The 14,994-nt window shown below is 42.4% G+C and overlaps 1 protein-coding gene across 2 annotated transcripts; it reads left to right on the top strand.

The window, feature by feature from the left end:
* Nucleotides 1-309: 309 nt before the first annotated feature.
* Nucleotides 310-6,658, top strand: LOC112214239 (mitogen-activated protein kinase 12). Of its 2 annotated transcripts, XM_024372845.2 has the most exons (12): nucleotides 313-698; nucleotides 1,404-1,533; nucleotides 2,503-2,561; nucleotides 2,658-2,769; nucleotides 2,970-2,999; nucleotides 3,164-3,211; nucleotides 3,535-3,649; nucleotides 3,925-3,996; nucleotides 4,244-4,323; nucleotides 5,454-5,532; nucleotides 5,665-5,838; nucleotides 6,460-6,658. In XM_024372845.2, the coding sequence occupies exons 1-12, from the start codon at nucleotides 580-582 to the stop codon at nucleotides 6,534-6,536; spliced, it is 1,095 nt and encodes a 364-aa protein (XP_024228613.1). In that variant the 5' UTR covers nucleotides 313-579; the 3' UTR covers nucleotides 6,537-6,658. The 2 variants fall into 2 exon arrangements, with proteins under 2 accessions (XP_024228614.1, XP_024228613.1); XM_024372846.2 differs by lacking the exon at nucleotides 2,970-2,999 and having other exon boundaries at nucleotides 310-698.
* The last annotated feature ends 8,336 nt before the right edge of the window (nucleotides 6,659-14,994 follow it).

Consider the following 14,994-nt stretch of genomic DNA (forward strand, 5'->3'; position numbering starts at 1 on the left):
CTAGGCTAGCTCTCTTTGCTATCTCATGACAACAGACAGCATTTTGGCAACATTCCTTGTGACTTGATTGTAAGACAATAAGGAGCCAGGGCGGTAGGTTGCCTAGCTGTTAAGAGTGTTGCTGGTTCGAATCTCTGAGTCGACTAGGTGAAAAAATATGCCAATGTGCAATGGAGCAAGGCTCTTAACCTTAATCTGGATGAAGAGCATCTGCTAAATTACTCAAATGTAAAAATGAGTCTGGACAAAGACACACCCAATAATAGCACAGAGCGACTCTAGTGTTTACCTTTTTCCCGACAAAAGCCAGAGAGGTCATGCCACCAGCGTTCACCAGCGATACCATTGAGGTATAAAAAACGAGTGAGACCAGTCACTGGTTACGGTTATTTAGTCGTGTCACTGGAGACCACTGTCGGGCAACAGAACGCATTGCGCATTTGCTGAGTGATAGAGAGTGTGTAGGTGGTGGCGGCTACACGAGAGCAAGTGAACGAAGTGTCTCGTGGACAACAACGGGTCATTATCCCTGAATTAAGATTTAGCTGGGGATACATTGACCCCCATATCGAATTGGATATGTCGGTTCGCACGCGGACAGGATTTTACCGTCAGGAGGTAAACAAAACGGCATGGGAGGTTCCAGAGCGATACCGCGAGCTAAAGCAGGTGGGGACTGGCGCCTATGGGACAGTATGGTGAGTTTTATACGAGTTTAATCATCAAACATGGGTAGGCTACTCTTCGTAAATGTCGAATTTGGAGTTTGGGAATACAAACCAAGCCACAACAAGACGTGACTCGTTCCTAAAATTAGCATCGCTTTTTTTTAGGAACTGTTCATCTCATTCATTCTTCATGTGGTTATATCAAAAGGAAGTTTTGTGCAGTGACGCGCTCGATTGTGTCCGAATTAAGTCATCAACAAACATCGGTGCTATTTGATGAATAGTGAAGACTTAACTGTTATATTATGCGGTTTATGTTTAATTCCTAAGCATAGCTTAAACGGCAGGGACTTTTGGGTTTTGTGAAGTCGGGAAAAGCATAACAAAGAACCCCCATTGGCCTCATTGTCTGTTGGATTTTAGTGAGCAAGAGAAGATTTAGATTTAAGTGCATCGGCCTACAAGGCTACATCTGTTCTGGGTCTTTGCGCAATGTTTCTTGGGATATGCCTACCAAATGTTTCTACTTGAATTCCAGAAATACTCAAGAGTGTCGTTGTAGTAAGCCTAACCACTGGATTATAAAACGTGATATTTGGAAGTGAATTATTTTAAATAAATAATTAATCAAGCATTTAATAAAACATAAGAGTTTGGTCCTTCTTCAGTAGGCTACCACCAATGGCCTACATTGCTAAAATGTCTTCTTCCCTGTACCTACCTGTCTTGCTGCAGCTCCGCCCAGGACCGCAGGACTGGGGTGAGGGTGGCCATCAAGAAGCTCCACAGACCCTTCCAGTCAAAGCTCTTCGCCAAGAGGGCCTACAGAGAGCTCCGGCTCCTCAAGCACATGAAGCACGAAAATGTGAGGGCCTTTCCTCGAATACGCACCTCGTGGTTAATGAACATAAATAGAAAATGTGTCTGTTTCCACGCCGCTAATTAGGCCGTGTCTAAAAATGAAATGGCACAATTCTACAGTACTGCATTTAAAATGCACTTTTAACCACAGCAAACTGTTAAAATCCTTATGGCCTAGGCTGCGTGCAGAGAGCAGTGACAGTTTTTTTTTTTTGCACACAGTGAGACAAACACAGCTGTTCCTTATGATTGGCAATTAGTCACTAGCAGGGTAGTCAGAAATATCACATTGTAATTGTCACATCACAACCCATAATACGAAACAGAAACGCATCATATCAAGATTATAGAGCTGTTCGTTTGAAGCAGGCACAGGTTCTGAGTCGTGATTTGAGAAGTTGAATCGGCCATTCAACTTGGGGCGGCAGGTAGCCTAGTGGGTAGAGCGTTGGGCCAGTAACTGAAAGGTTGCTGGATTCAATCCCCAAGGTAAAAATCTGTTGTTCTGCCCCTGAACAAGGAAGTTAACCCACTGTTCCCCCATAGGCTGTCATTGTAAATAATAATTTGTTCTTAACTGACTTGCTTAGTTAAATAAAAATAGATATATTTTTTAAACACGTACACGTTGTAGCTCTCCTGGGCCAGGGTTGTACTTGGTGACCACTGCTTTCAGCGGTCTACTGGGTATACAGGGAGGAGGTCGAGATTAATAAGGGTACACAAGCAAAGTCTGAGAAGGAAGCCAATCCATGTTGTGGAAAAATTGCCTCATAGCAACATCTACTTTAGTCAGTGGCTCACACTAGAATGACAGAGAGACACCCCATATCACAAGTGTGTGTGTAACTTCAAGTGGTAATCATTTCCTGATAATGTAATTGAGATACATGATGCGCACAAAATTCTCCAGTTAATCTACAATTGAGCTATTCTATTTATTTTCTGTTATTCTTGGATTGGCTTGGATTAGGTGATTGGACTGCTGGATGTGTTCACTTCTGAGATCTCATTGGACAGGTTTCATGACTTGTAAGTACCTCTTTGTCCAATACCCTTCCTGTTCATATATTGAATGTTTTTGTTCATCATAAAGTATTTTTTTCCCTTTTCCCCTGTCATTCTCAGTTACCTGGTAATGCCATTCATGGGTACTGATCTGGGGAAACTGATGAAGATGGAGAGATTGTCACAGGACAGGGTGCAATTCCTTGTCTATCAAATCCTGAAAGGACTCAAGGTTAGAGTTGCATACATACACATGCACACACAAAAAGATATACTTAGAAATGCAAATTTATCGCCAACATTCAAATATGATACAACATAAAGGCAGTTTATACAGAAGGTTTAAATGTTTCCCAGAATATACTTGAATACCAACCTCTTTTTCTAATTTTATGACTTTCTCTTTTCATGGACTTTTGTGTCTCCCCACAGTATATCCACTCTGCAGGGATCATCCACAGGGTGTGTAACCCTTGACCTTTCAACTATGCATTGGGGTTGGGGCCCTTGCTCTTTTTCACACCCACAGCTATTCATGCCATTTTCCATCTCATAAGCTCTTTGTGCTTGCGTGTGTTTGCGTCAATCTGGCAGCATGATAATGTAATTTTTCTAAATACCAACAGGATCTCAAACCTGGAAATTTGTCTGTCAACGAAGACTGTGAGCTGAAGGTACTACATATATGTATTGCTACCAGACCTGTGATAAGCACTGTGCTCTCCCTTTTCAGTCTCACTCTCTCTCGATTTGAACTGAAAATCACTTTATTGCAATGGAGGCTGCTGAGGGGGAGACAGCTCATACTAATGGCTGGAACGGAGCAAATAGAATGGCAAACACCTGGAAACCATGGATTTGATACCATTCTAGTATTCCGCTCATGCCATTACCACGAGCCCGTCATCCCAAATTAAGGTGCCACCAACCTGTGCTTTATTGTCATGAAAGGGACAATCCAATGTAGCCAAACCAATTCTCTCTCTGTCTGTCTCAGATCCTTGACTTCGGGCTGGCTCGGCAGACGGACACAGAGATGACTGGGTACGTCGTCACTCGCTGGTACAGAGCCCCCGAGGTAATCCTCAATTGGATGCACTATACCCAGACTGGTGAGTCTCTCTCATACACTTATTCGTGGCTGCCTTCTTTGTCCACATGATGGCAGTACTTTCTAATGTCAAAAACAGTGTTATCGCCATGATTAATCATGCTATTGTATACAGAAAATATCGTAAAGTATGAGGTCCTATGGAGATCTATCTCTTTGTACAATTTGTGTACAATATCTTTGTAACTGAACTCACTGGTATGGTAGCAGTTTGGTAGCAATGTGGTACTGAAAGACCATTCAATCCTATATATGTCTGTCCTGCTCGATCATCAGTGGATATCTGGTCGGTGGGCTGCATCATGGCGGAGATGCTGCTGGGGAAGCCGCTGTTCAAAGGAAATGACCGTATCCTTTTTCAGTGTTTACTACTCTCTGTCTTCACCCCACACACCTACTGCAGAGAGAGAGACACTAGTCTTTGTACTTATAATGATCCTGCCAGGCAAGTCAGCGGGTGCATTAGTCATAATTATCGACTAGTCAGACTAGTTCTGTAAGCTTATTATGGCTAAGCATATATAGTATGAGCAGCATGTGAATGTGACTTCCTGTACCACATGAGCTATGACACTTGACCCCTGGGTGAGCACAGACCTGGACCAACTGAAAGAGATCATGAAGATTACTGGTACACCCACTGCAGACTTTGTTACGAAGCTACAAAGCCAAGATGTAAGTCATGTGGGCACTCAAAATACAGTTGAAGTCGGAAGTTTACATACACCTTAGCCAAATACATTTACACTTAGTTTTTCACAATTCCTGACATTTAATCCTAGTAAAAAATACCCTGTCTTATGTCAGTTGGGAATACCACTTTATTTTAAGAATATGAAATGTCAGTATAATAGTAGAGAGAATGATTTATTTAAGATTTTATTTATTTCATCACATTTCCAGTGTGTCAGAAGTTTATATATACTTAATTAGTATTTGGCAGCATTGCCTTAAATTGTTTATCTTGGGTCAAACGTTTCAGGTAGCCTTCCACAAGCTTCCCACAATAAGTTGGGTGAATTTTGGCCCATTCCTCCTGACAGCTGGTGTAACTGAGTCAGGTTTGCAGGCCTCCTTGCTTGCACATGCTTTTTCAGTTCTGCCCACAAATTTTCTATGGGATTGAGGTCAGGGCTTTGTGATGACCACTCCAATATCTTGACTTTGTTGTCCTTAAACCATTTTGCCACAACTTTGGAAGTATACTTGGGGTTATTGTCCATTTGGAAGACCCATTTGCGACCAAGCTTTAACTTCCTGACTGATGTCTTGAGATGTTACTTCAATATATCCACATAATTTTCCATCCTCATGATGCCATCTATGATGTCAAGCAAAGAGGCACTGAGTTTGAAGGTAGGCCTTGAAATACATCCACAGGTGCACCTCCAATTGACTGAAATGATGTCAATTAGCCGATCACTTCGCTTCTAAAGCCATAACATCATTTTCTGGAATTTTCCAAGCTGTTTAAAGGCACAGTCAACTTAGTGTATATAAACTTCTGACCCACTGGAATTGTGATACAGTGAAATAATCTGTCTGGAAACAATTGTTGGAAAAATGACTTGTGTCATAAACAAAGTAGATGTCCTAAACGACTTGCCAAAACTATAGTTTGTTAACAAGAAATTTGTGAAGTGGTTTAAAAATGAGTTTTAATGACTCCAACCTAAGTGTATATAAACGGCCGACTTCAACTGTACATTCAGATGGTACACATTCAAAGCAAACACAGCCTACTGGCGTACATACAAACAGAATACCATATACACTCCCATGTAAATCTGCTCCTCTTCCAACAGGCCAAAAACTACATACGGAGCCTTCCCAAAGTACCAAAGAAAGATTTGCACTTTATTTTTTCCAAAGCTAGCTCAGATGGTGAGCTGACAGTCTATTACTAAAGGATCATAAACAGGGGTTTACAAAACAGCTACTGTTTCTAACTATTGACAGGAGTGTCCTTCTGACCATAACACCACTAAAGACAATGTGTTCCTCTGTGTGTGGCAGCGGTGTGTGTGCTGGAGCGCATGCTGTTGCTGGACCCTGAGAGGCGGGTGAGTGCGTCGGAGGCACTGGCCATGCCCTTTTTCAGCGAGTTCAGAGAACCAGAGGAGGAGACTGAGGCCCAGTCCTACGATCACTCCATGGACAACACAGACCTGCCCCTGGAACAGTGGAAACGTGAGAGATGGATGGATGGATGGACGGATGTAGGGAAGCTGAAGAAAGAGATGGAGAGCACAGGGAGGGAGGAGGAAGAGATAGGGGGGAGATGTAGGGGGAGCTTGGGACCAGGAAGGGAGAGAGAGAGATACGGGAAGAGGAAAAAAGGGCAGAGATAGAGGATGGTGTGGCAGGTAGCCTAGACGTTAAGACCGTTGGGCATGTAACTGAAAGGTTGCTGGTTTGACTCCCCAAGCTGGCTAGTTAGGAAATTATGCAATTCTGCCCTTGTGCAAGGCAACAACTGCTCCCTGGGTGCCAATGACATGGAAGTCGATTAAGGCAGCCCCCTGCAACGCTCTAATTAAGACGGGTTGGGTTAAATGGAGAAGACGCATTTCGGTTGAATGCATTCAGTTGTGCAACTGACTAGGTATCCCTTTTCCTAGGAAGAGGATTTAAGCGAAAGCATTCCTTTTCTCATTCCACATGATAAAGGGAGAGAAAGATGACAAGGAAGAGATGAGGGAGATGGATGTGTGATAACACATTTAGCTTCAGAGAAAGAAAGAGGAAGAAAAAGCTATAGAGTCTACAGAGTAACTAATTAGTCATTTCTTGTGATAATATCTCCTACAGGTCACACATTCACAGAGATCCTGTCCTTCAGGCCTGCATCAACAGAGACCAAGGACCCCAAAGAGACATCACTCTGAGAGTACACCCATACCTGTCAATGATTATTGTATTGTACAGATGTAATGCGAATGCAATGTACAGAATGTAGTTTATTGATTATAAAAAGATTTTCTGCCAAATAAACATTTTCAAAGATATTGTCAATCTTGTGTAATTATGGAACTACTGTAACAGCCTCCTACTGGCCCTCCAACACCACTTCCAGCTATAAATGATGAAACAGCATGATCATTACACAAATGCACCTTGTGCTTAGGACAATAAAAGGCCATACTAAAATGTGCAGTTTTGTCACACAACACAATGCCACAGATGTCTCAAGTTTTGAGGGCGAGTGCAATTGGCATGCTGACTGCAGGAATGTCTGCCAGAGCAGTTGCCAGATAATGTTATGTTAATTTCTCTACCATAAGCCACTTCCAACGTCGTTTTAGAGAATTTGGCAGTACGTCCAACCGGCCTCACAACCGCAGACCACATGTAACCACGTCAGCCCTGGACCTCCACATCCGGCTTCTTCACCTGCCAGATAGTCTGAGACCAGCCACCCAGACAACTGATGAAACTGCAGAGTATTTCTGTCTGTAATAAACCCCTTTTGTGCGGAAACACCAATTCTGATTCGCTTCGCCCCCGCCCAATGATGTGAAATTCATAGATTAGGGCCTAATGGATTTATTTAAATTGACTGATTTCCTTAATATGAATTGTAACTCAGTAAAAATGTTGAAATTGTTGCATGTTGCGTTTATACGTTCAGTATAACATAAATTGACTGCAATATTTTTAGGCTGCAATACACCGGCTCAAACCCTGAGATTACCCATGAATGTGGCCTAAGCACCAGCAAGGACAGAGATCTTGTCTGTCTATAAATAGAGCATCAACCTTGCTGATTTTAGTTTGGGCCCCTCACAAGCCTCTGAGAAGCCATAAAGAGAGTCAACGTCTTTATCCTGCTTCTTGCTGGTGTGTTGGTCAACGGAAAAGGTATGCTTTATGTGACGTGTGAGGTTGAGGATTAAAGCCTGAGCATATGTGTAGCAGAGTAACTCAAAATGTGGACTTAATATTTTAAAAAGGAGGTGCTGATTACTCCAGTAATCAATTCAGTTTTTATTGTGCCCTTATTTGTGTGTTGCAGACCTCTGCTGGCAGAACAGCTAATTGCCCCTTAGGACAATCCATCTCTCGCATAGTGAGGTGATTCCTTGCAGTCCTTACAACCAATCTTCTGCAAAACCTCATCTTTTTACATCTGAAGTCTGCACTGACTAACAAGCACAGATTTCCAAATCAAAGTGTGTTTTCTGCTGCTGCAGTGCTGAGTTAACCCTCACCCAAACCCTGTCAAGCTGTTGAATATCAACAGTTGATTCACATTTTAAGAAATTAAACTCTGGTTTAAGTCTGTATTTTGGATTTAGGTCATTGCAATTGAATTCCGGACAAAATTTATTGGGCGGCAATAAAACCTTCAACCTGCATACATGTTTATTTTCATATAAATTTAACTATTCATTTGTGCATTGTAATGTATTTATTCAGTTTTAGTGAGCATCACAACAAACATGAAGACCGTCTCTGGGACTTTGGGTGCAAAGCCACGTTGGACTCAGCAACTAACTGCTTCACATCTTCCCACCTAAATGACTTCGACAAACCTTTCATCTACAGTACCAATGCCCAAGCCACCAGGTCATCACAGGGATGAACAGCTATCACGAGAACAAGCATGAGAACAGAAGGTGAGATAAAGCCATTGCTTTTGAAGGTTACATTCCCCTTTTCTGTCAATGGCAGCTGTGCTGTAGGAGAGTCCTGGGTTGGTGTTATTACATGGGTTGGTGTTATTACATGGGTTGGTGTTATTACATGGGTTGGTGTTATTACATGGGTTGGTTGAAACAGTGTTCATAACTCAACATGTGATTTGATTTGTATATTGAAATGTATGACCTCATCGTAGATGTTTTTTTTTTTATGTACACAAACACCTACATGTGCCTTAATGGTGCACTTTAGCGGTTTGCAATACAAAGAATTGTAATTGAAAAAATTGAAATTGTAATGCAGAACATAAACATGATTAAAAAGAGAACAGATCATTAAATATCTTCATATGTTGTTCATCCATGTCAGCATCACTAAACATCCAGATTAGGATATTTTTTGGGTTTGGGGGTATTCCTTTTCTGTTTTGGCTATGCACAATATGGACGGAGTAGCTTCAAGATGTTGCTACTAGTTCGTTCCACCAATTCAGTGCCTTTTGAGAAGTGTTATAAACATTTGATTTCACTTAATTTGTACATACTGTCATGAAGAGCACGTGTTCAACTTCATAAAAAAACTAGTTTTCCCATTCCAAGAGGTTCAATTTTTAAAAAATGACTAAAGTAAGGGCTTGTTAAATGCCAAATAAAGTAACAGGGCTGATCATTTCCTCTTAAATCAGCCATAAATCCCCTTGTGACAGAGGGAATGGAAGCTTTTAGTTTGCAACAGGGAGTGGCATTTGAATGCAGGCTTCACAAAAAAATATGAATTGTTAAAACATTCTAGCCTGTCTATCTTTAGGTAACAGGGTTGATGTGTTATTCTCGACCCAGTCAGTTTTCCACTACAGAACACCAGAAAAGGGCCAAAAAGAGTAGAACCAGCTCACCTGCTTTTACTCCATGATTTGACTATTAGATGTTCAATGTATCTTTTGAAAAATAAAAGTTCAGTTCACGTAACAGGGTTGACCTTAAAATGAGGCACAGATGTAAATGAATCACTAATCACATGAAATAAATAGTAATCTTCAGGAAATTACTTTGTCAAATCAAACAAAAATAACCAGGGCTTTACAAAGATGTTGACACTTGGAGACATCCGGGATGAAATGGTATGAAATGACACAGAAGGGACCCAGGGTTGACGGAGGAACTGTTTTTGTGGAACAACCCTAATATAATGTGAATTGCAAGGTCAATACAAAAAAATCTAGTCTATGGACCTATTGGGGCGGTATGCAAATTAGAGTGGGTCTAGGGTATGTGGGATGATGGAGTTGATGTGTGCCATATTCAACGTTTCAAAGCGCTTCATGAGTACAGATGTGAGTGCTACAGGGCGGTAGTCATTGTGGCATGAAGCCTTAGATTTCTTGGGAACAGGAATGATGGTAGTCATTTTAAGGATTACAGATTGGGACAAGAATAGGTTGAAAATGACTGTGAATATGCCTGCCAGCTGATCTGCGCATGTTCTGGGAACGCACCCTGGAATATCGCTCAAGGGCACATTCTAGCAGCTTCTATCTGAGCGATTCTCCGCATGATACTAAAGCCAGCCGATCAGTATGCTAAACAGCCATTTTAATCCAAACTGGAGTGATTGGTTTGTTAAGACACAAACAATATAGCTCTGTGATATTTAACAAATAATGTTTATCTTAAGGAATGTAATTCATTGACCACTAGATATACAGTTGATGTCGGAAGTTTCAATACACCTTAGTCTAATACATTTAAACACAGTTTTTCACAATTCCTAACATTTAATCCTAGCACAAATTCCCTGTTTTAGGTCAGTTACGATCACCACTTTATTTGAAGAATGTGAAATGTCAGAATAATAGTAGAGATAATGATTTATTTCAGATGTTCCTTTTTTCATCACATTCCCAGTGGGTCAGAAGTTTACATACACTTAATTTGTATTTGGTAGCATTGCCTTTAAATTGTTTAACTTGGGTCAAATGTTTTGGGTAGCCTTCCACAAGCTTCCCACAATAAATCGGGTGAATTTTGGCCCATTCCTCCTGACAGAGCTGGTGTAACTGAGTCAAGTTTGTAGGCCTCCTTGCTCGCACACAGGTTTTCAGTGCTGCCCACACATTTTCTATAGGATTGAGGTCAGGGCTTTGTGATGGCAACTCCAATACCTTGACTTTGTTGTCCTGAAGCCATTTTGCCACAACTTTGGAAGTATGCTTGGGGTCATTGTCCATTTGGAAGAACCATTTGCGACCAAGCTTTAACTTCCTGACTGATGTCTTGAGATGTTGCTTCAAAATATCCACTGAACTTTCCTTCCTCGTGATGCCATCTATTTTGTGAAGTGCACCAGTCCCTTCTGCGGCAAAGCACTCTCACAACATGATGCTGCCACCCCCATACCCATTCACCCCCATTCACGGTTGGGATGGTGTTCTTCGGCTTGCAAGCCTCCTCTTCCCTCCAAACATAATGATGGTCATTATGGCCAAACAGTTATATTTTTGTTTCATCAGACCAGAGGACATTTGTCAAAAAGGTATGATCTTTGTCCCCATGTACAGTTGCAAACCGTAGTCTGGCTTTTTTAGTGGTGGTGGTCGTAGTGGTGGTTTTGGAGCAGTGGCTTCTTCCTTGCTGAGCGGCCTTTTAGGTTATGTCGATGTAGGACTCGTTTTACTGTTGATATAGATACTTTTGTACCTGTTTCCTCCAGCATCTTCACAGGGTCCTTTGCTGTTGTTCTGCTATTGATTTGCACTTTTTGCACCAATGTACGTTCATCTCTAGGAGTCAGAACGCGTCTCCTCCTGAGTGGTATGACAGCTGCGTGGTCCCATGGTGTTTATACTTGCGTACTATTGTTTGTACAGATGAATGTGGTACCTTCAGGCGTTTGGAAATTGCTCCCAAGGATGAACCAGACTTGTGGAGGTCTACAATTGTTTTCTGAGGTCTTAGCTGATTTCTTTTGATTTTCCCATGATGTCAAGCAAAGAGGCACTGAGTTTGAAGGTAGGCCTTGAAATACATCCACAGGTACACCTCCAATCGCCTCAAATTATGTCAATTATGTCAATTAGCCTAACAGAAGCTTTTGAAGCCATGACATAATTTTCTGGAAATTTCCAAGCTGTTTAAAGGCACGGTCAACTTAGTGTATGTAAACTTCTGATAGACTGGAATTGTGATACAGTGAATTATAAGTGAAATAATGTTTCTGTAAACAATTGTTGGAAAAATGACTTGTGTCATGCATAAAGTAGATGTCCTAACCGACTTGCCAAAAACTATAGTTTGCTAACAAGAAATGTGTGGAGTGGTTGAAAAACAAGTTTTAATGACTCCATCCTAAGTGTACGTAGACTTCCGACTTCAACTGTATTATCTTACATTAAGTGCTATTTGAATATGCAGATCATATAGAATGCACCCTGAAATATTGTTCCATTGTTTTTGAGGTGACAGAAAACATTCGATTTCATAGTTCATATTTTCAATTGACAATAAAGATACTGTATGTGCACTGGGTATATTATTTTATCATTGTACATTTAATGTTTATTAGAGTCATGTAGAATGGCTTCAGAAAGTTTGCATAGACGGAATCAACAACAACAAGAAGTGTGCCCCTATGTGTGGTAACTGGCTTGATAAGATGGCTCATGCAATGTTTATTATGCAACAGATGCTACTTCGCATTCTTCAAAATGTTGTCACAGGTATGTAGCAATGCCTTCTTGCCTTTTACCAGAGATATCTGATCTGTCAGATGATTGGGTAAGTAGATTTAATCACATATGTGATTATTACCTAGTGTAAGGGTAGAAAATACCATCACTTGTCTGAGGAGACAACATTCCCTGCAGAGGGCCAAACGTAGAGAATCCCTTCATCAGGCTTCACATCTCTCTGCTTCTCATCCTTATGACAGGTAAGAGCAGTCATCTCGATCCATTTACTGTAGTGTATGGATAACATTCCCAATGGTTATGTTCCAATGTCCATACTAGCAGACCACTTAGAAGGAATAAATTAATTTAACATGCATTCTAAGTAGTGTGATGGTGTGAATTTTGGAACAGAGCTCTGGTGCAAACAAATTGGTCTTTCTCAGCAGGATATAGAGTTGCAGGGTGGGATAATGACTTTGATGCACCGTTTATGTCCTTCCCAATGTCTGTAGTTGTTAAGGTAAAAGGGGTGACTGGTAGGAAATATGTGTTTTTCATGTGTTATGGAAAACAATATTTTGCCCCAATTGTAACTGTTGTGCTGAAGAGATGCTTAATCAGTATTGGTCCATATCTTTTGTTTCATAGTGATGTTTGCTGACTTATACCATCTGATATTGTTTTGTTTCAGTTACCACAGTAACCCCCACGAGGACAGGAGGTAGGCCTCTTCTTTTTCAGTATTTAAAATAATCCAATTCAGATTCAGGCATTTAGTGAATTTCTTAGGAACACAAATTTCATTTTGAGCAAGGCTGAGGAACAATTTACATTGTAATAAGTCAGATGAGGCCTAAGAAACATTACATTCTTTACTCATTTTCACTATTATCCTCAGTTACAAATGTCTGACAATCCTGATCAACTACCAACAAGATCAGTGCCCTCATGTTACTGCAAAGACAGATTTTGCCACTCTACAGTACTTAACTGCCAAAATAAATTTTGAATGAAGGGAGAAAATATTCAATTAACCAACATTAATATGGATATATTTTCTGTCCCTTTTCAGATGGAGTTTTTACTGCTGTGGTGTTCTTAGGATTTGTACCTTTGACTTCCATGTTACACCCTGGGTCAACTGAAGTACACTACTGGGTTGAGGCATTCACCTACAAAGCCACCGGTGCCAAGTGTCACGTTGCATAAGGATGGGAGACAGGCGCAGGAATATGTAATAGGGTTTTTAAATTCTTGACCCAAATCAAAAGAGAGAGGTGTAAACCTCTAATATAATTAACGGGATGAAACCTGAGTGGCGTAGTGGTCTAAGGCACTGCATCTCAGTGCAAGAGTTGTCACAGCCGTCCCTGCTTGAAATCCAGGCTGCATCACATCCGGCTGTGATTGGGAGTCCCATAGGGTGGCGCACAATTGGCCCAGCGTCGTCTGGGTTTGGCCGGGGTAGGCCATCATTGTAAATAAGAATTTGTTCTTAACTGACTTGCCTAGTTAAATAAAGGCTAAAAAAATAACAAGTGCACGTAGCACCAAAAACTGAATAAAACAGAGCACATGTACTCACAAGACCAGTGGACATACTGTAGGTGTCACGCTCTGACCTTTAATATCTCTGGTTTCTTTATATTTTGGTTAGGTCAGGGTGTGACGAGGGTGGGTATGCTAGTTTTGTATTGTCTAGGATTTTTGTATGTCTAGGATTTTTGTATGTCTAGGGGTTTAGTAGGTCTAGGTATTTGTATGTCTATGGTGGCCTGATATGGTTCCCAATCAGAGGCAGCTGATTATCGTTGTCTCTGATTGGGGATCATATTTAGGTAGCCATTTCCCTTTTGTGTTTGTGGGTTCTTATTCTATGTTTAGTTGCCTGTCTGCACTACTCATATTAGCTTCACGGTTCGTTTTGTTATTTTGTTAGTTTGTTCAGTGTTTGTTCTGATAATAGAGAAGTATGTACGCTTACCACGCTTCGCCTTGGTCTCATTCGTATGACGAACATGACAGAAGAACCCACTACAAAACGACCAAGCAGCGTGTTCAGGAGGAATGGACATGGGAAGAGATTCTGGATGGAGCAAGACCCTGGATGCAGGCGGGGAGTATCGCCGTCCGAAGGAAGAAATAGAGGCAGCGAAAGCGGAACGGTGATATTACGAGGAGAAATACAAACGAGGCAAGCATGAGAGGCAGCCCCAAGAAATGTTTTAGGGGGGTCACACGAGAAGATTGGCTGAGTCAGGTTGGAGACCTGAGCCAACTCCTCGTGCTTACCGTGGGGAGCGTGTGACTGGTCAGGCACCGTGTTATGCAGAGATGCGCACGGTGTCTCCAGTTCGCATTCATAGCCCGGTGTGCTCTATTCCAGCTCGTCGCATTTGCCGGGCTAGAATGGGCATCCAGCCAGGAAGGATGGTGCCAGCTCAGCGCTCCTGGTCTCCAGTACACCTCCTTGGACCAGGATATGCTGCGCCGGATCTGCGTACTGTGTCTCCAGTGCGTCTGCACAGCCCAGTGCCTCCTGTGCTAGCGCCCCGCACTTGCCGGGCTCAAGTGAGCATCCACCCAGGACGCATTGTGCCAGCTCTATGCTCCAGATCTCCAGTGCGCCTCTGCAGTCCAGAGCTTCTGGCGACAGTACCCAGTCCAGAGCTTCCGGCGACAGTACCCAGTCCAGAGCTTCCGGCGACGTTTCACAGTCCGGAACCTCCAACGACGGGCCACAGTCCGGAACCTCCAACAACGGGCCACAGTCCAGAACCTCCAGCGACAGCCACAGTCCGATGCCTCCAGCGACGGGCCACAGTCCGGAACCTCCAATGACGGGCCACAGTCCGGAACCTCCAATGACGGGCCACAGTCCGGAACTTCCAACGACGGACCACAGTCCAGAACCTCCAGCGACTGGCCACAGTCCGATGCCTCCAGCGACGGGCCACAGTCCGGAGCCTCCAGCAACGATCCCCAGTCCCGGAGCCTCCAGCGACGGACCCCAGCCCGGGGTCTCCAGCGACGGT

Source organism: Oncorhynchus tshawytscha, linkage group LG33 (genome assembly GCF_018296145.1).
Source record: "Oncorhynchus tshawytscha isolate Ot180627B linkage group LG33, Otsh_v2.0, whole genome shotgun sequence".
Classification (NCBI taxonomy): domain Eukaryota; kingdom Metazoa; phylum Chordata; class Actinopteri; order Salmoniformes; family Salmonidae; genus Oncorhynchus; species Oncorhynchus tshawytscha.